This window comes from Nannospalax galili, unplaced genomic scaffold, assembly GCF_000622305.1.
Source record: "Nannospalax galili isolate Female #2095 unplaced genomic scaffold, S.galili_v1.0 scaffold746, whole genome shotgun sequence".
Lineage (NCBI taxonomy): Eukaryota > Metazoa > Chordata > Mammalia > Rodentia > Spalacidae > Nannospalax > Nannospalax galili.
In genome coordinates this window covers 582,863-602,176 of record NW_008354790.1, presented here as the reverse complement: position 1 = coordinate 602,176, position 19,314 = coordinate 582,863, and the positions used below count along the sequence as shown (strand labels likewise).

Below are 19,314 nucleotides of genomic sequence, written 5' to 3'. Positions count from 1 at the left end.
CCTAAACACCAAGGGCATTATGTTAAGTGAAATAAGCCAGCTACCAAAAGGCATATACCACATGAATCCCATCTGTGTGGAGTAGCTAAGAGTAGCCAGATTCCAAGACAGGAGAGAGAATGGTGATGTCTGAAGTGAGGGGAAATGGAGAGTTGCTCCACAAGGAGAGTTTAATCGGAGATTGTGGGGATGGTATACAAGGACGCGAACAAACTATCTATACCCTTAAAACTGTTGGGAAGTTTCAGGATCTATAATTGAGTGTGGACTTCAGCGCAGTCAAAAATGGGGGGGGGTGCCCACTCTTCTGCAAATAAACCCGCACCCTATGCCTTGTTAGCAAGCCCAATAAACTTGTTGGATTAAAAAAAAAAAAACTGGTTAAAATGAATTTGTTTTCATTTGTATATGTCAGTAAAATTAAAGCAACCAAAACCTAAAACATAGTGTCAAGGTATCAGGGCAGTGGGGGAGCAGGGACCAAGGACACACCATAGCCTTGATGTTTGCCTTACACAGGTCCTAAGGCTCTAAAGAGGTGAGTCTCTGGGAACCTCAAGATAGCCGTGTGGGGAGTCTCGATGGCTCCATTCTGTGTTCCTTCTGCTTCTACCTGATGCTCCACGCTCTGTCAAGACTGAATGTGTCATTTGATGAAAGGAATGTTTTCCTGGAGAGGTTGGTGCTCAACCTGAAGAGGGAGGTGCGTGATGCTAGAGCTCTGTGAAACTGGGAGCTGTGGGCCAGTGCTTTCCCTTCAGGGAGCTGGATCGATGAGCAGGCTTGGAGACGGAGCCAAAGAGTGCCAGTACCTCCACCTCCATCTCCTCCACCTCCATCTCCTCCACCAGCTGCTTCCATTCATCAAACAAAAGGTACCTGGAACCCCAGAGTCCTCCCACAAACTGAATTGACCCCTTTCTATTTCACAAAGGAGAAACTGAGTCAGGGAGAGGAAAGACAATGAATGACTCCATGTTAGTAGATGGGTGGGCAACTGGAGAACCCAGGTGTCGACTGCTTGACTCACCACTCTCCAGCCTTCACAAAAGAGCAGGTTCCCCCTGGTGGGCACGACCCCTTCAGGATGGACTCTTTCCAGCCAGATGGAATTGTGAAACCCTCTTAAGATGGGCAGGAGCCCTGTCTTGTCCAGAAGATGGCAGGAGTTAAAGCCTCTCTCTCACTAGGGCCTTGTAAGATTCTCACCAAATCTTGTTAGGGAAGTTCTAATGAGTCCTTATTAGCAGTGGCCTCATAAAGGCCTAGTTTGCATATAAAATAGGATGGCGGTTCTGAGAGTAAGTTCATTAATAATAATTGGAGAGGCCCAGGAATGGGCTGGGCACATCTTCCTCTAGTGGTGCTGCTGATTGACCCCAGTGCCCCTGCCTAATTGAAATGTAAAATGGCAATTATTCCTCAGGCAACAAGGCATGAAGGGGCCATCTCTCCACGATGCCCTTCCTCCCAGATTCTGACCTGTTGCCTGCTGAGATTCCAGGTATAAAGCTACTTATAGACCTGAAACTCACAAGGAAAGCACAGAAGAAACTCAGAGAAAGCGCCACACTCCCCTAGGACTTGAGCCTGAGCCCTGTTTCATGGCCCTGGGGCCCAGGACCTCCCAAACCCAGGTCCTCAACCTTTGGGGTTCCTCAGCTAGAGAGAGATGCTGGCTGGGGAATCTGACAATTAGGTGAGGAAGTTCCTTTTCCTTCTGCTGGTTTCACAATCCTGTAGAGTTCTCTTGTCACTGCTTGTCCTAACTCTGAAGATGAGCATTCTTCCTCCAAAGATGTGTTCTGGGGATTCCATGAACTAACATAATCAAGGCATCTGACTTATGCCTCTGCCTTTTCAGGAAGTACTTAATCAGTTCATTAGCTTAATCCAACCATCTAGACTTCATGTCTTCTGTTGGGTCTGACTAAATTTGATAATTCCATGTGTCTCAAGCACACAGGAGACAAGTAGGAAGATTCTGGCTCTATCTGCTGCTCTCTTATCAAGAGTCCTCTTTTGAGGGAGCAGGTACACATCCTGAAGTTGCATATGCCATGTGCTCTTAAGTCAGAAGGCTTACCAACCAACCATACGGCTTCAGGCATGTCCACCAAACCCTCTCTTCACTCATAAAATGAAGATGGGGTCTGGATTAGATGATTTTTATGGTCCCTGAGATATTGTGACATCATAGAAACTATATATTTGGATCTTGTCCTGGTTCCTGGCACAGAGCTTCTAAACCCCTTAGAACTTTCTGATTGGTTGTGAGAATGGAAATGTGTTTTGTTATTCATAATAAGCCCATTTCAACCATACTTGAGTTTATGCCAGTACCTTGATCCTTGAGGGTTGGGGACTAGTGGCTGCGGAGTCAACTCTGTGATTAGAGGGTCTTCCCTTAGAAGAGAGGACTAGAGGTTGAATTCAATCGCCAATAGCCAGTGTGTTAATCAATTATGCCTACATAAAGGAATCTAGATAGAAACCCTACCTGAAGGGTCCCAGGAGCTTCCTACTGGTGAACAGATGGAGGTACTGGAGGAGTAATTACTTGTGCCCCTTTCCACAGACCTAATACTGTTCAGTTTTATTTAGCTGTTCCTCTCTATCCTTTGTAGAATCTTTCCTAATACCAGGAAATGTAAGTAAATATTTCTCTGGATCCTGTGAACAAATGATCAAAATTGAAGAGGGGGTTATAGGCACTCCTAACTTGGAGCTGGTTGCTCAGAAGTACAGGTAACAGTATACATCTTATAATTGCCATCTAAAGTGGGGCAGTCCTGTGGAACTGAGTCCTTTAACTTGTGGGATCTATCTCCTGGGAGATATCATAAGTAAAGCAAGCTCTAGGCTTCTCAGTCAGTATCTAGAGAAAGTTAATGTAGGAAAAAAATGTCCATACATTTGGACACTTGGTATCATGAATGGGAGTACAGAGAACGACTTGTTTTCCTTTTAGTACCAGATTCATTGCTATTTTTTTCCTAGTTCCATTATTAACCCAATAGATGATCTAGGATTCATCAATATAATCTTTCTGCAGGTCAATTTTCTCATCTCTACAACAGGAACAACAATATCTTCTCAAAAATGGCTGAGAACAAAGTATAATGACATACATGTATGAAATTTAAATAATTAGAAAAAAAATCTATTCAAATGGCCCAAAGTGTGGTATTCAAAATGCCAATCAACTGGATGAATGCTAAGGCAGCCGGGGCAATAGAGGACTTTGTGAAAGAGGTATGGGTGTTTACCAGTAGGGAAGCATTTTAGTCTTTTAAATTGGTGCTTTGCAGTCTGACATCTCCTACTGCTGGGCTCTGGCACTGGCCATGCTATTCTAGTAGCATGGTTAACTCTTAGAGGGAGTCAATCCCCCACCTCCATCACCTCACACATACTTTCCCATAACACAACACATGATCATCCTGATGTTTCAATGAGGATGATTCAAATAGCAGTAACCTCAGTACTCACCAGTGGTGAGCTCAGTATTTTCACCTGCTCATCTTATTTTCAGCCAAAGATGATTATCTAACCCCACACTGATTTCCTCCAAAACATACTGCCCTTTTCTTTTCAAAGCAGGTATTTCGCTGAACTATCATTTGAAAGGGCCAGCTCCTGCAGGATAGAAAACACCTGTATTTGATAAGATTATTTGGAGACTTGAATGCATGCAGTAAGAAGCATGCATTCACGCTTAGTGGCTGTACTGGCACCTGTATTTGATAAGATTATTTGGAGACTTGAATGCATGCAGTAAGAAGCTGTATTGCCCTGTGGCTACATTCTGCAGTTGTAAGAAGAGACCAAGTGTGAGGAGGGACAGTGACTTGAGGCACAAGCAAACGTTTAGTAGCTTGGAATTTAGGAGGTGGATCCAGCTGATTCCAGGTCAACAGTCCAACCCCTAGCACACAAATGAGGCTAGGGGTGCTAAGTGCAGAGAGCAGGAACACAAAGGCAAAGTACAAAAGCCAGAGAACCCCTTTCCATCCATCTACTGGTCCAGCATGTCAGTGGTTGTTTTAGGCAGAGACTTCGTTGCATATTTAAATAATTGAACAAGGACATAAAGAATGCTCCTGGGCTGGGAGAGAAAAAGCTGCCTTCAGGGCTAGGGCTGCCTGGGGATGGGGGACAGGCTTTTGGATTTACAGCCTCCAGGGTATTTGCAAGACGAGAGCTCTATTTTTCCTAGTTGTTACTGTGGAGTTGAGAGAATGCAAAGCTCTAGGGGACAGCAGGACCTGGAGATGGCTAAGGAAAACATGATTCGCGGGTCACTTCTCCTCCCCCAACATCACCTCAGCACCCATCAATTCCAAACAGGAGCCAGCCCTCGCCCTAACAACTCCCCAAATTTATACTCACCTTCTCAGACCCCTGGTGCTCAATACAAAGATGTAGTGCACCATATATTTTCTTCCTGTTCCCCAAGTTTATAATGCCATTAGCATGATCTACGATGGGCTGGTTTATGGAGAGAGCGAAGTAATAATACAGAAAGGAAATACCCATAACCCTGAGGGGGGGAGGGGCAGGAGAGATTGATGGAAAGTGCAGTTGTCTGGAGAAATGGCAACCCAGTAATTGAATACCTGAAAGGCAGATGTGTGCATGGATTGGAAACAAGTTGTTGAGCTGGGTTTGGTTTTGTTTTCTCTAAAACAAGGTAAGGAGCAGGGCAGGACTAGGTCCTAGGAATGGTTTCTCTTCAGGAATTGAAGAAGACTCACTGACAGTATGGGGTGGCTTGCTTTCCCTCCAGCGTCTAGCTTGAGATATATGTCCTTGACCTTCCTTATCTCTCAGGATGGGTTTTATTTCAGCACCAGAGGCAAGTAGCAATTCCTTCTAGCACTGCAGTTCTAGAGTAAACTTGATCCTTAGGGTCCCAGAATTCAAAATATCTAGTTCAGGATATCTCAGAGAAGTCAAGGTAGTAGTAGATGTTGGGATCTCATTGTAGATCAAATGGAATGAATTTCACCTCCTCTGATTTTACAGCTGTTTCCTGGAGTAAGCACACTGATTGAACTTTAAGAGGATAGGTGCTGCTGGGAGCCTTGTCTCTGAGCTTGCACACCAGTGGGCCATCTGTGTGCAGCTTTCTCAGCAAAGTTCCTCTAGTCTGGAGCCTGGAGAACAATAGCTTCAGTAGCAGTTCACTCTGATTTTCAGTTTAGATGAGAAACAGCAGTGAAATAGCCCATTGAGAACCAACTCTTGCCACTGGATTTGTTTTCCATAGGAGTTCATCTCAATCATCATTACTGAGTGTGTGGGCCAGATAGAGCAGCTCAGGTGAGCCTGCAGAGGAGCCAGGAACTCCAGTGCACATGGGGACAGTGGTACCTGCAGCTCTATTAATGGTTGTCCAGAAGAAGGACAACCCAGGGGATGGCAGCAAGCCTTGGCGGACACTGGGAGAAAAAGATTGAGAGCAGGGTATCGCTGCAACCCCAGTGTGGTTGCATCTCGTCTCCCTTCTCCTCTCCTTTTCTGTTTTCTGCCCAGGCTCTGGCAGCTGATCTGAGGGTCCAAGTTGTTATCACAATGCCATCATTAGTTGAAACAAAATCATTTCTTGTAACTGGAATATAGTTACTATAAACGACATATGTTATTGGGCATTCTATTTCTAATAATGGTAATTATGCCTGAATACTTGCTGTTCATATCACAATAACAATGATCTAACAGTTTTCCATTCCAGACCAATAACTTTGTCTGACCGTGCTCTTTAAGAAAAAAAAAAAAAAGTAATTCAACACCCCTAGTGATAGCCTACAAAGCCAGTGTTGAAACTGGAAGAGGCAAGATGAAAGCATTCCAGGAATATAAGATGGTGTTGGACAGATGAAAAGCCACCTGGCCGCCTCAATCTTGGCTAAACAAAAGGATCCTGTTTCTATACCACACTTGCCAGGTAAGGGATAATGAGAACTTTATTTCTAGAAGAATCACTGCAGCCTGGGTCTCATCAACACTCTAAGAGGGTCTTGGCCTGGATGTCTAGAGGAGCTTCAGGGACTGGGACTGGGTATGAGTCATCCAGTCAGATACAGCTCAGCACGCAAAACCTTGACTGGACATGCACCCTACACATGAGCCCTGTAAGAAGGACACGCGCCTTACAAGAACACTGACAGCATACTCGCCTTATGTGCGTTTCAGCTTGTTTCTACTTACAATTACTGAAACGTAAAGGTCATGTAAACCAATGGCCTCATTTCAAGGCTCTCAAAATACAGATCTGAAAAGGTCTTCTATACTCAGCAGCTTGAACACAGGGAATACTCAGGGCAATGAAAGATGAACCCTTACATCACAGCTGTCATAGTTTGGGTCTGGAATGCCTTGCTAAAGCCCATGTTTTCAAGGCTTATTTCCCAGTGTGGTGCTATTGGGAGATGTTGGTGGGAAGTTTAAGAAGTGGAGTCTACTGGCAAGTCTTAGGTTATTGGGGTGCTCCCTTGATTATGGGCTCTCTCTCTCTCTCTCTCTCTCTCTAAGTTTTTGGCCATCCTCAGGTAAACGGTGCACTTGCTTTTGTGCTCTTTTCTATGAGGAACCGCTTCACTACATGTTCCAAATCCACAGACTGAAACCTCCAAAACTATGGGACAAAGTAAACTGTCCCTCTTTTTAACTTGATTTATCCCAGGTATTCATTTTTAAAATTTGTTTTTATTTATTATTTTTATTTTATGTGTATGAGTGTATTACCTGCATGTGTGTAAATGTGCCTGTGTCATGTAATGCTGTAGTGGTCAGAAGAGGGTGTCAGGCCCCCTGGAACTGGAGTTGCCAACAATTGTTAGCCACCATGTGGGTGCTGGGAATCAAACCTGGGTCCTCTGCAAGAGCAGCCAGTGCTCTTAACCACCAAGCCCTCTCTCCAATCCCTTAAGTATTCATTATTATTAGTAGAAAGTTGATCAACACAAAGGCAAAGGTTTAGACTACTATCCTGCAAATAATGTCTTCCCTCATAGTAAAGATACTTGTGTCTGTGGGCTTCCACAAAATCTTTTTTCTTTTGCATGTTTCCCTTCTTATCACTTATTCCTGCTATAGCTTTTGTCCAGAAACAAACAACAATGACAAGAAAGGCTAAGGATGTAAAAGAAGGCTATACTTCCATTAGGAGGCGGGGACTCTGTTTTGAGTTTTAAAGACCCTGGCCTCTCACTGACCGCAACAGTTCACAAATGTTTATATACCTATTTCCCCTTTGGTGCATCTTCCAGGAAGATGTTTCCACAGCAACCATATGAGGTAATGGTCACCCTTTTCTTCTATGCTCACATTCAAAACGGCCCCGACATTCAGTTGGGTAGAATGTAGCCCCCAAGCTTGCACCAGAAACATACCCTCAGAACTTCTTTCCATTAGAATAAGTAAAAGTCCAAGATAAAAATAAGGCAAGATTCATTTTATATGACATTGTGATAGGGAGACCTAGAAGATTCCAAGGTAAACTGGAGCTTCTCACTGCTGTGGCCTGCCAAGTTACTTTGCATGGCTCGTGGAAAATGGAAAGAATTGAAGGGCTGTGGCATTAGGCAGATCTGTCTCAATGCTAGCCATATTTCTCAAGGTCTGCTCCTCTCTCAGGATCCTTGGAGAAGCTGTGGAGCCTATGGGTCCCCAGAAGGTGCTGACAAAGCCAAGTATCAGTGGGGCCTGCATACTTGAAGGCATCATCTTTCGTAGAAATCCCCACCCCCCATTATTCTGGGAAACTTGTGGGTTCTCATTTTGTTCTTTTGGTTCTTTCCTTCCTTCTTTCTTTTTTGCTGTTCCTTTTATGTGTTTAAAAGAAAGAAACTTGCAACAAGAGAAGCAAGCAAGCAAGAAAGGAAGATAGAGCAGAAATTGTAATCTTCCTTCAAGGTAAGGAAATGGCGGAGGGGGTGGGGGTGGAGGTGGAGGTGGGGGATTGCAATCCACGAGACTGTTAGTGCTTTCCTTAATCTTGGCCTGAATCCTAGGCCAGTCACGCCAGTGTGGAGAGCTGAAGGAACCCTGAAAGCTGCTTTGTCTGACTTCTGTCAGGTTCCTTGTAGATTTTAGATGGATGCTTCCTGGGGTCTTGAAACCCCTGTAGGGTGAACCTGTCCTTCTGTTCCTGTCTCTAAGAAAAAGGTCCAGCTGAGTAGATGAGACTGCACAGCCTTCTGCCAGCTCTTCATGCCAAAATGGGCCCACTGGTTGTCTGATCATGTCCCTCCTATTACCTTCCCATCCAGCTCCTCATTAGAGAAAAGATGAGAACTGACACACAGAAGACTCACAAGGATATTTAAAGGGAAGATGTGAGCACTTTCATGACTTCCTTTTCCTGATAATAACTGGAGCAGCTACTTCCTACCAGCCAGGCCTCAAGGCAGAGGGAGAGGGTGCTGTGTTGGGGTCTTCCACAAACTCTTCTTTCCACTTGAAGCCTGCCACGAACTTTCTAGAAGTGATACAAAGTGGCTTCTAGATTGATGTATCAAGCAGTGGTTTTATGTGTGGAGAGACCCAAATAAAAAAAAAATTAAAGAATAACTGAGCTATGAAGGAGAAGAGGATTTCCAAGGCCTGTGGTTGTTTGATTGTCTAGACAGAGGTTTTCAGAGTTTTGCTTTTTGCTCTCTTGGTTATTCCCTTGCCCTTCATTCAGTTGGGGTCACTCTCTCCCTCTGTGCTCTCACTACTCACTGTCCCTTAACTCTAAAACAAGTCATTCTGCTGATTCCCATCCAGTACATCTGCTCTACCATCAGTGCCTGGCAAAATAGAATTTGACCTTGGGATTTCTGGTTGCTAGTCAGTTCAGTCATGGTCCCTGGTGGTAGGGAACCCTACGCAACAGGCGTGAGGTGGATTGTTTACCTATCTTTTCCCTTCTGCCTCTGGGGTCTGGCCAGACTTGGGATCCACATCCGGGTAGGTGAGGGCAGTGCTGGATGCTTCTGTTCTTCTCCCAATGTCCTATTTATCCCTTAATATGTTTTTGCATCAGGACAGTTCCCTGTTCTCACATTGTCCTGGCTGTATGGCTTGCCACATGGTTATGTACCTGTATACATGTGTGAAGGAGGCTAGAAGGTACATCTAAGACTCTCTCTCTCTCTCTCTCTCTCTCTCTCTCTCTCTCTCTCTCGTGTTTGTATGTGTGTGTCCTCACCCAGTACTGGCTGAGAGGGTGAAGGTCAGACTGACTGCATCTGTGCCCAGGTAGAGAAGCTATACGATATACGATATTCCTGGAGAATTCAGTGGAATCCAGCCAAAGCTACATCCATTGATATTCATACTTATGTTTGTTATCTCTTTGTGTTCCTAGTAATAACCTTCTAATGCATGTGCTTTATTCAGACCAATTGGTCCAGCAGTGGGAGTCACACAAGCTTGTGAGAAGCACCACACATTCAGAGAACATATTTTTCCAAAGTAAGCTTAATGTCTGCTAACTTTGAGGTCTTTGCCCACAAACTGACATTCTAATAGAAGCAACAGCATAGGGGAAAATATTTTTATTTTGGTGATAAGGTGTTTTTAAGGAAAAGAATAACAATTAGGACATAAGAGAAAGATATCTTAGCCTGGAGCACAGAGCCCACCTTCACCTTGGGGATTTTTTAGCCTAGTCCCAGCATTAAAATCTCTGGTAGAGTATTGCCTAGCATACACAAAGCCCTGGGTTCAATCCCCAGCACTGCTTAAATGAAGCATGGTGGCATACATCTTGTCAAGCCAGCATTCAAGAAGTAGAGGCAGGAAGATCAGGATCTCCAGACCATCCTTAGCTATAGCAAATTTGAGGTGAGTCTGAGAAGCATGAGACCATGTTTAAAGAAGGCTGAGCCCCACTCCCAAGTTTCTCAGACAGACGGTGTCTCAAGCCTCGGGTGCCATGGCCTCTGCGGGTGTGGGAATTTCACTTTGACAGTCACTACTCTGGCTGAGAGGAGGCTCATTCTTCATTCATACTCTGATCATCCTCTTGTTTAATTGTCTTGTTTGGTCTCAGTTCTTTCCTAGTCAGTGTTCCAAGTACAATCCTTGTACTCTACTACTTCATGGACGTACAGTTTTCTTAGATACATTCTTCATCTCTCTGGAATTGTTCTAGAACTTACCTAGCAGGTGGAGCAGCCTCTTGGCCAGAACGACCTAGAAAACCTCTGTATGTAACCTCCAGGGCTGACCCAGAGCCCATGGCCCCAGCAAGGAGCTTGGCTTGTCCACTGCTTTCATGCAGTGCTCCCGAAGAGTCAGGGTTGGGGAGGAAGGAAGAGGTCCCAGGGATTTCCCACTGGTTGCTCTTCTCAAGAGAAGGCCTTCCTGTATGTTCCATGATAACAAGTGGCAGCTCTCACCACCTTGCTGTTGGGAACCTACCTCAGGTAGCTTCACTCGGCCTTCTTGGAAGGAGCACGTCTTGGGGTCATGGGTGCAGACATGCCGGTATTTACACCAGTGGCAGCGGTATGGACTTTCCACGCAGGATAGACATCTGGGCATAGAAGGAAAAAGTCATACATCTTAGAACTGGAAGAGCTCCAGACCAACATCTTTAGGATTTAGCAGAACATTTGTTATTAAGGGAAAGCACCCTCAAATGCTGAACAAAGGCAGATCTTATACAGATCCATGCTTCTGCTCATGACCTCAAGGAACAAACTCACTGAGAGCTGGAACCTGGGTCCTTCAAAGTCTAGTGAGTCTCCTCTACCTCCACAGGCTGACATGGTCCTTTGCTGAAGAGGAGAACAATAAGGTCCAAAGTCTATAAGAACTGGGACAAATAAAAAATCAGGTTTTAATTCAAATTGCCTGAGTCTTACTGTCAAGGACCACATGTGTGCTCTGATGACAGTGGAAGCTACTGAGGTTGCTGTCTCTCTAGTATGCATTCCACCACAGTTGCCAACCCTGGTCCTACTCCTTACCACCAGGAAACAAAGGCAACTTTATAATAAGGGTTCTTTGTTGCCTAAAAACCCAACATGTTTCCCTGTTGTCACAAGCTCAAATGCCTTGCCACACAGGCTTAGCCCTGCCTGCTGTCCCAGGCCACTGTCTCCAAGAATTTGGTGTTACCACCATGTATAGGTCACATGTTCCCCACAAGCTGTTCTACCATGCAGAAGACCTCTCTTCTCCTTCACTTGACCCACTCCTTGAGGAAAGGAGAGTTTGGATCACTCTGGGCCATTGTTCCATGAATCTCTGTTCTGGGACACTCCTGGTCTTATATAGCTTTTCCATCAGCCCACTAAATACAGACCTCTGGAGGGCAGGGGCTGAGTGCTAGAGTTTAATTTCTGAATCCTCTGTATTTGGGGAGTAGCACTCTGGATGGGCTAGAAACTTTACACCTGATTCCATTACCATCTCTGCTTTCCTAGGGGGCAAGAGTGGGGAGGGGAGAAATATGCTACCAAGAGGTGAGGTCACTGGCAGGTCCATAGCCAGAAATGAGAAGAGAATCCCAGCATTGAAGCAACTGGGTTTTGGCCAGGAAGGATGGATACTTCCCTCCTAGAGTTCCCAAAGGGATCTCAGTTCCAGACTCACAGATACCCTAGACATGCTTGAAAATTTCACCAGATTAGAGTCCCAAATGTCATTATTGTGTCAGCTACCTACACTGCACAGAGAGGGAACAGAGCAGCATGTTCACACAAGCAGAGATTTTGGAGGTTTGGCCACGTGGTTTCAAACTATCCTCTATGGAACCCTGGAGGCTCCATGGAGCTCCTTTAGAGAATATGTGAAGAGTCGTGCAGACAGAGGAGTTCCTGGCCTCATAGCCCTCCATCATATAGCTCCTTCTTCCATCTGCTTTTTATGTCGGGCTTCCACACCTAATTTCAGTTTCTATGGTGAAAATAAAAGAAATATTTGTACCTCTACAATCTGATTCAACCTCATCATTTTACAGAGGGAATAATAATATAATAATAGCAAAAATCATGAATAGTCTCAAACAATGAACCACGTTGGGTTCTAACTTAATTAACTTTTAATTAATTAATTTTTATTTTATGTGTCTGAATGTTATGCCTGAATGTATATAAGTGCATCCATGTCATGCAATATCCACAGAGGACAGAAGAGGGTGTTAGATTCACAGGAACTGGAGTTATGGACAGTTGTTAGATGCCATGTGGGTGCTGGGATTTGAACCTGGGTCCTCTGCAAAAGCACCCAGTGCACTTAACTGCTGAGCCATCTCTACAGCCCCCACATTGGGTTCTAAATGATGCCCTGTAATAATTCCTTTATTTCTTACAGTCATCCTGTGGGAGAGGCAGTGTTGCTACATAGAGATGGCAACCAGTAGAGTGTCCCCATCAAGGACTGCTCTGATAGAACGGTGCTCCTGGGATGTCATGCTGTTGTTCCAATGTGAAATGCCTTCCACAGTCTCCTTTGCTTAAACACTTGGACCCTGGTTAATGGTGCTATTTTGGGAACTTACAGAACCTTTGGGACTGTGGTCTAGCTAGTGGAAGTGAATCTTTAGGGGTAAGCCACGAAGGTGATATCTGCTTCTGGTTCTGGCCCAAGTATTCTGCTTCCTGATCTGCCAAAATGTGAGAAGCCCTGCCGCAAGCTCTCACTGCTACAGATCAAGCTGCTCCAACCACCATGGTTTCCCTGCCACGTGGGATTGAACACTGTAATCCATGAGCTGGAGTAAACCTTTCCTCTTGTAGGTTGCTTCCACCAAGCAGTCTGTCACAGTGATTAAGAAAGTAACTAACACATGTCAGTTCCTAAATATTTGGGTGTCAGCCTTAGAAGCAGTACTCCCAGGTCCCTAGAGCACAGAATAGTTAGCTTCCCTAGCTAATCTATTCTCCATGCCTGCCACTGGGGGAAAGGTGCTGAAGTCAAACAAAGCCAGAACCAGGCTTCTATGCCTCCTTAGTAGTTCAGCTACCCTGTATCTTTTGGCCTTCCTCTCATTCTCACTGACCTGAGTCCTGACCCAGCCTGCAGAGACTGTGGAGAGTGGGCCTTTCAGCTGACTTGCTAGACCAACTACTCTCCCCTGGACGCATGTAGAGGTTTCTCTCCCTCCTCCGGTCCCTCCTCTGAGCAGGTGTAAGTTGCTGTTCTTCAGGTGAGATGCATCACACCCACAGATGGTGAGAAGGGAATCATGTTAGAAGATTTATGATAGAGAAGATACATAAGCCAGGGATTTGCAGAGCCTACACCACAGGTGCTCACTCTGGTCTCTTTATAGTCTTTTTTTCCATTAACCTTATGAGTACCACAGAGGAGCCTGTCTTCTAAGATTAAGGAGGTCTCCTTAGGAGACTTCATATGACAATTACATGAAATAGTAGTAGGATCTTCTGATCTCTGCATGAACCTTGACCACAGGAACAGAAAGTTGAGTGAAATCAGGGCACTTACGAGTTATGGACACTACAGTTGTAAAACACAAAGCTGGTGCTGGCAAAGGTCATTCCTGTCTCCTTTGACTTGAGTTGCAGCTGTACGACATGGTGGTCCCCTACAAGGCAGAGCCCACCAATGAGTTAGGGGAAGACCAAAACCCAAGCCAGAGGCCCATTAGCAGAAATGCATCTTGGGAAAGAGAGTCTGCTCTCCTAGAGTTCTATTAGCTTGCACAGGCCTCTGATTCAGCAAGGTCCAATCCCAGGGTGACCCCCCAAAAGCTGTAGGGGGGATGGGGGGTATTATAGTTTAATCTTCTTTATTGCTAGATCTCCCAGTTCTCTCTCCCCACCTCTCTTTTTTATTTTATTACTTTTATGTTGTGTGTATGAGTGTAGTGCCTACCCTACCTGTGTGTAAGGGCACCCATGTCATACAATGTCCACAGAGGTCAGAAGAGGTCTTTAGATTCCCCTGGAACTGGAGTTATGAATGGTGGTTAGCTGCCATGTGGGTGTTGGGAATCAAACCCAGGTCCTCTTCAAGAGCAGCTAGTTCTGAGCCATCTCTCCAGACTCATTTTAAAAACAATTTTATTTATTACCTCCTTTCTCTCTCTCTCTCTCTCTCTCTCTCCCCTCTTCTCTCCTCTCCTCTCTCTGTATGTGCACATGTGTGTGTATTCAAATGTCCTCACCTGCCTGCAAGTCTCACAGAATTATAATCACAAACAGTGATTAGCTGCCAGGTAGAACCACAAAAAAGAAATTTCTCTGTGATGCTGCTACCAATGACACAGTGGCTTTGTGTGCATGTGTGTGTGCAAATGCTTGCTCATTTCCATCTCTGAATAGAGACCTGGTCCTGATACCACCTTCTCTGGGGGACTTGGTTCCATCGGGGTGAGAGATACTGGAATCCTCAATTGGCACCAAAGCGGCAATGGAGCCCATGTTTAATTCACAACCTTGACCCTGGACCCCTTTCCAGCCTTGTTTTCTGCCTTCCCCAAGAGTCTCATTAATCAATCAGCTCCGTACAAATGTGACAAGCCCAAATGGGAGGGACAACATGGATCAATCTGCCAGGCTCTCCTGTCCCTTGCCAGGTGTTGAGCCTGGGTCTACTCCTATCCTTCCCAGTATAGCTGGCCACAAGCAACAGGCAGCTGTGTGGGAGAGGGTGGAGAGGTAGTGGTATAGAATCAGAGACCCATCTGTTGACTGTGTGAGCAAAGGGCTATGGAGTCAGAGAACCTGTGCCATCCTCTCCCTGCTCCTGAGGAGATGTTTTCTTCTTCCACTGTCCCATCAGGCCAGCCAAACTGGATGAACTCCACCTGCATGCACTACTACTGCCCTGGTCTGGTCTCTTCCTCCTGTCTCTGTAGCCTCTTCTCACTTTGGATGAAGTGAAAGTTTGGATACTAAGCTAGGGCTGAGACAGAAGGGCTGTTACCAGCCAATTCCAAGGGCCAAAGAGGAAACCTTCACTACTACCCTTTTTCCAGTAACATAGCCATCAACCCCCTTCCTCTGACTCACTCCTGCCTGTAGGCTCCCTCAGTCTCCTATATCTGTCATGAGTTGTCCTGTGGAGGATGATGAGGGGCTCACCACCCAACTTTGCCCCCTGGGACCACTTACCATTTTCTGTGATAATCCGGGGTACTTCCGTGGCTGCAGGGGAGTAGCACTGGATCTGATTGCCTATTACCAGCCCATCCATCTCTGACAGATCCTCAAAGGTACAGTTGACACCTGCTGACAGCTCCGGGACATTATATGTCTCCAGGACCAGCTGTGAACAGCCCAGTAGGGGGAGGGTGGCAGAGATAGGAAAAGAAGGCATAAAGGGGAGAGGAAGAGTGAGAGACAGATGGAAGACAGGTGATATGAATATAGACCAAAGTGATACAAAGGATGTGGTGAGATATAAAGGGACAGAGACCAAAGAAAGGCCATTAGAGGCTGAGTGGATCTAGCCACAGGAAATAGGAAAGCTTAGGGGATCTGTGTGCTAAAAGAAGTCTGCCCTGGATAGGAATCATTGATGGAACAGTCTTTGATTTGGTAAAATGGGAATACTCATTACCAAAGTACCCAGTGCTAGAATTTGGGAGCCGTCTGTATCCCATTCCCTACATGCATCTCCTTTTATAGACAGAGATCATTCCCAACACTCATTGCCAGCTGTTTTTTTTTAAACATTCCATATTTATTGACACAATAATTTACCTCAGATTGGATAATGGTTCCTTAGGTATACTCATTGCATATTTTGGATTATGATGAAATATTACTCTTTTTATTAATGCCTCGTAATAGAAGGCTATCTTCATGCAATTAGACAATGCACTTTGAGCATACCCCTACCCCTGTGCTTCAGGATGCCACCTTTCTCATCAGCCCCAGCTCCTGATAGTCCCATTTTTCCCCTTGACAGTTTTGTTTTTACTTTCATGTCACAGGAACCCATGTGATTTTATGTGTCTATAAGATCAGGGACCCACAAATGGGAGAAAACGTGATATTTGTCTTTCTGAGACTGACTTAATTTGGTTAATATGATTATTTTGTTGCATCTTTTTTCCCACAAATGATATGGCTTTATTCTTCTTTATGAATGAAAAAAATCCCTTTGTGTACATCAAACACATTTTCTTTATCCATTCCTCTGTTGACAGTTAGGTTAATCCTACAATTTAGCTATTATGAGTGGTGGTGTGTTGGCTTAAGAGTCTTTCAGGTAAATACCCAGGAATGAATATTATACCTGGGTATAACTTTTAGGTTTTTGAGGAATCACCAAACTAATTTCCATAATGGACTACTTCACATTTCCACCAGCAGTCCGTAAGTGTTCCTTTTTCTCTGTATCATCTCCAGTATTTGTTGTTATTTGTTTTCTTAATGATTGCCCCTTTGACTGGCATGAGATGGAATTTCAGGATTGCTTTAACTTGATTTTTTTGAGACAGAGTCTCATATCTCTGGTTAGCCTGGAATTCACTATATAGACAAGGATGGCCTCAAACTCACAGAGATCTGCCTGCCTCCACCTTTCGAGTGTTGGGATTAAAAGAATGCACCACCTTGCTCAACCTAATTTGCATTTCTTGGTCATCTTTGGTGCTTTCCTTAGGAATAGAGTCTTTTCTCCAATATTCCTTCCCTTCTTGGCTTCCCAGAAGGGAAGGAATATTGGACACTTATTTACCAACATCTCCACCCTAAATGTCTGGGCTTGACCCACCCCTCCTGAGGGGGCCTTAGTGCTTTTGTTGGGGAGAGTTCGTCCCTGGATTCTGATCCTCCAGCCCTTACCAGCACGTTGTACTGAGAGACGGAGATGTTGTTGGGATGGACTGTCAGCCGAACACACTGCTTCATCTCTGAAGCAAACCTGCGGGCTTCCCTGGAGCGTTCACACCGTTCCTTCCGGGTACACCTGAGAATGACATTTAATGACGATCACTTGGTTCAGAAAGGGACAGGCATTTCCAGAACCTCTCAGGGACTATCTAAACCCAACACACTCAGAACTGATCATTTTATTTCTTTCTTCAAACTTGGTCCTGTTTCATTATGTCCAAGTTTGGAAAAGTTAGTCATTCCTATAAACATTTATCAAATGTAGAAACACAAGAGTCCTTCTACAGTCCCTTCATTCTCTCCAAAGTCACAAAACAAATCACAGACCCATCTAGTTTACTTCCCATTCATCCTTAGCCCCTGCACCCTCTGCTCCTCCTTCAGCAAACCTTATTTCTTCCTGTAGATATGTATACTACATTATATGTATTATATCACCTTTGTACAGCCAGCTCTTCTGTCTGGGCTTCCATAGGTTTCTACCTGTCCAACTCTATCTAGAATTACAGACATGGTTTAACTCTTACACATCTGCACTCCCTCTTCCTCACCCTGGGCAGTTACAAGTTTCCTCCTGATTGCCCCATAGCACCCTCTCAATTCACCCCGTCTAAAACTTTTTAGGTTGCATGATGATTATTGGGCTAAGTGTGGCCTTCTCCTACCAAGTGTGACCTTCTCAAAAGAAGAAACACTGTCTGATTTCTTTTGGAATCCCCTGCATATGTCCTAGTAATGAAGATAAATACAGATAGGCAACAGTGAGAGGATCAAAGGGGCAGAGGGAGCAGCTAACAGCATTGGAATCTCAGCCCTGTGGCACCAGAGAACTGCACGTTTGCTGTCATTGTTTAATGCCATGTGTTGTACAAAGTGTACTGAGTCACATATGTACCCCATCCAGTGTGACCTTGGCTTTTAACAGTCTTCACTGAAGAGGGCTTGAGGAAGATGCCCACAAAAAACCGGGGCCATGCCCAAACACACACATCCCCAAATTCACTGCATAGAAGTGTCCAAAGGTCAGGGAACAGTACTTAGTTCAAGTCAAATAAGCCTTAAGAAGGAAGTGCTATGCCTAGAAGCCAGGACTTAGAAACTCTGGAACACTGGTTCTGCTGTGGAGTGAAGGCAAGTGGGATGATCACAGGGACAAGTTGAGATAAGTTAAGACTTCAAGGATATCACTCCCAAGTTGCTGGTCCCTTTTGGGAACCAGAGAAGGACATGTCAGAGAGAAGGACATGTAGGGGAACTGATGAGGGATGCCTGCAAACCCACAGAGCACAGGAAGCAGTAGCTGGGGATGGAAAGCAGCATGGGGAGGGGATATGGGAAGGGAACTTCTGTCCGGAGAGGCAGACAGGTACGGCATAGGGCAAGGAGAGAAGGAGAGGGAGGTACCAGGATAATCTGGGTGGCCCACGGGTTAAGTCTTAGACTCAGAGGAAAACTGTGGTCCTGTCCTCCCAGTCACAGGGAAAGAAGATACCTTTAGCCACAGCTAGAGGAATGGCTTCAGTGTGGAGAGTCGGAGATGAGATTTTAATCAGCAAAGGGGAAATGACTAAAGGTGACAGCCTAAAGCTACCCCTGTGAAGAGGAGGAAGAGAGGGAGACTGGGACGAACGAAGACCTTACAGAAAGTTGGATGTGTGGCACAAAAGTCAATCCAACTCTGCATCATGCAATCATGGCCACTAGTTACTGAGTGCTTGCTGGGCATTGTGATAACTGCTTTACATTTTATGCCATTGAAGTTTCCTGTGACAAATCCATCTTAGAGTTCAGAAAACTATAGAAGAAGATGGGTGGGTCACTTGTTCACCCAGGTTAGCAGCTAATCTGAGTCAATAGAAACCCGGATAAACTCATAGCCTCTGTTCTTGACAACTCTGCTCAGCTCCTGAAAACTTCTAGACTAAGAAGTGAGGAACAGATCCCTTTACAGACCAAAGCCATGTTCTTCGCCATCTTGATGCTTCCGTTATTTCCTTAGGGTTCTTTAAACATTTCCTCTTCATCCTTTAAACTGGGTTTACTGGGAAGCATCCTGACAACCACTGCTACTGTTGGACAAAACGAATTTCCCTGAGATGAATTCAAGAGGCTCTAAGCCAGGAAGAAAAGGTCAGACGTGCATCTGCTGGCCCCCGTAGCACTCTCTGGCTGCTCCAGCAGACAACTGGCAACAAGAGCGTCTGCCTCCAAGTCCTGGAAGTTAATTTACCAGGCCAACTCCTCGGTGAGGACTCCATTACCTTCAGCCATTAGGCTAATGTTATGGACTTTTCCAGAGCGTCTGCACTGACATGGCTATTAATAGTGTTATTACTGCCATTAGCAGCAGACCCAGAGAGCTGGTAGAGCTTCAATTATTCACTGATTCCTCAACTTTGAAGTTCCTGTTTCCAAGAGCAATCAGTAGGTCTGAAAAAATGTCTTTGATTAAATTATGAAGAGCAGGGGAGAAAAGAAGCTGTTTCCTGGCCAAACATCACCTGAA

General features: G+C 45.0%; 1 protein-coding gene across 2 annotated transcripts in view; it reads right to left on the bottom strand.

Annotated features, from left to right (window-relative positions):
- The window catches only part of Plxna4 (plexin A4), a 461,715-nt gene that overhangs the window by 78,182 nt on the left and 364,219 nt on the right, over positions 1 to 19,314 (bottom strand). For both annotated transcript variants that reach the window (XM_017802882.2, XM_029555453.1), the window contains exons 6-9: positions 16,761 to 16,884; positions 15,081 to 15,234; positions 13,450 to 13,549; positions 10,417 to 10,531 (exon numbers count right to left, since the gene is read on the bottom strand). In XM_017802882.2, coding sequence (XP_017658371.2) covers positions 10,417 to 10,531; positions 13,450 to 13,549; positions 15,081 to 15,234; positions 16,761 to 16,884 — 493 coding nt within the window. The remainder of the gene's footprint in view (positions 1 to 10,416; positions 10,532 to 13,449; positions 13,550 to 15,080; positions 15,235 to 16,760; positions 16,885 to 19,314) is intronic.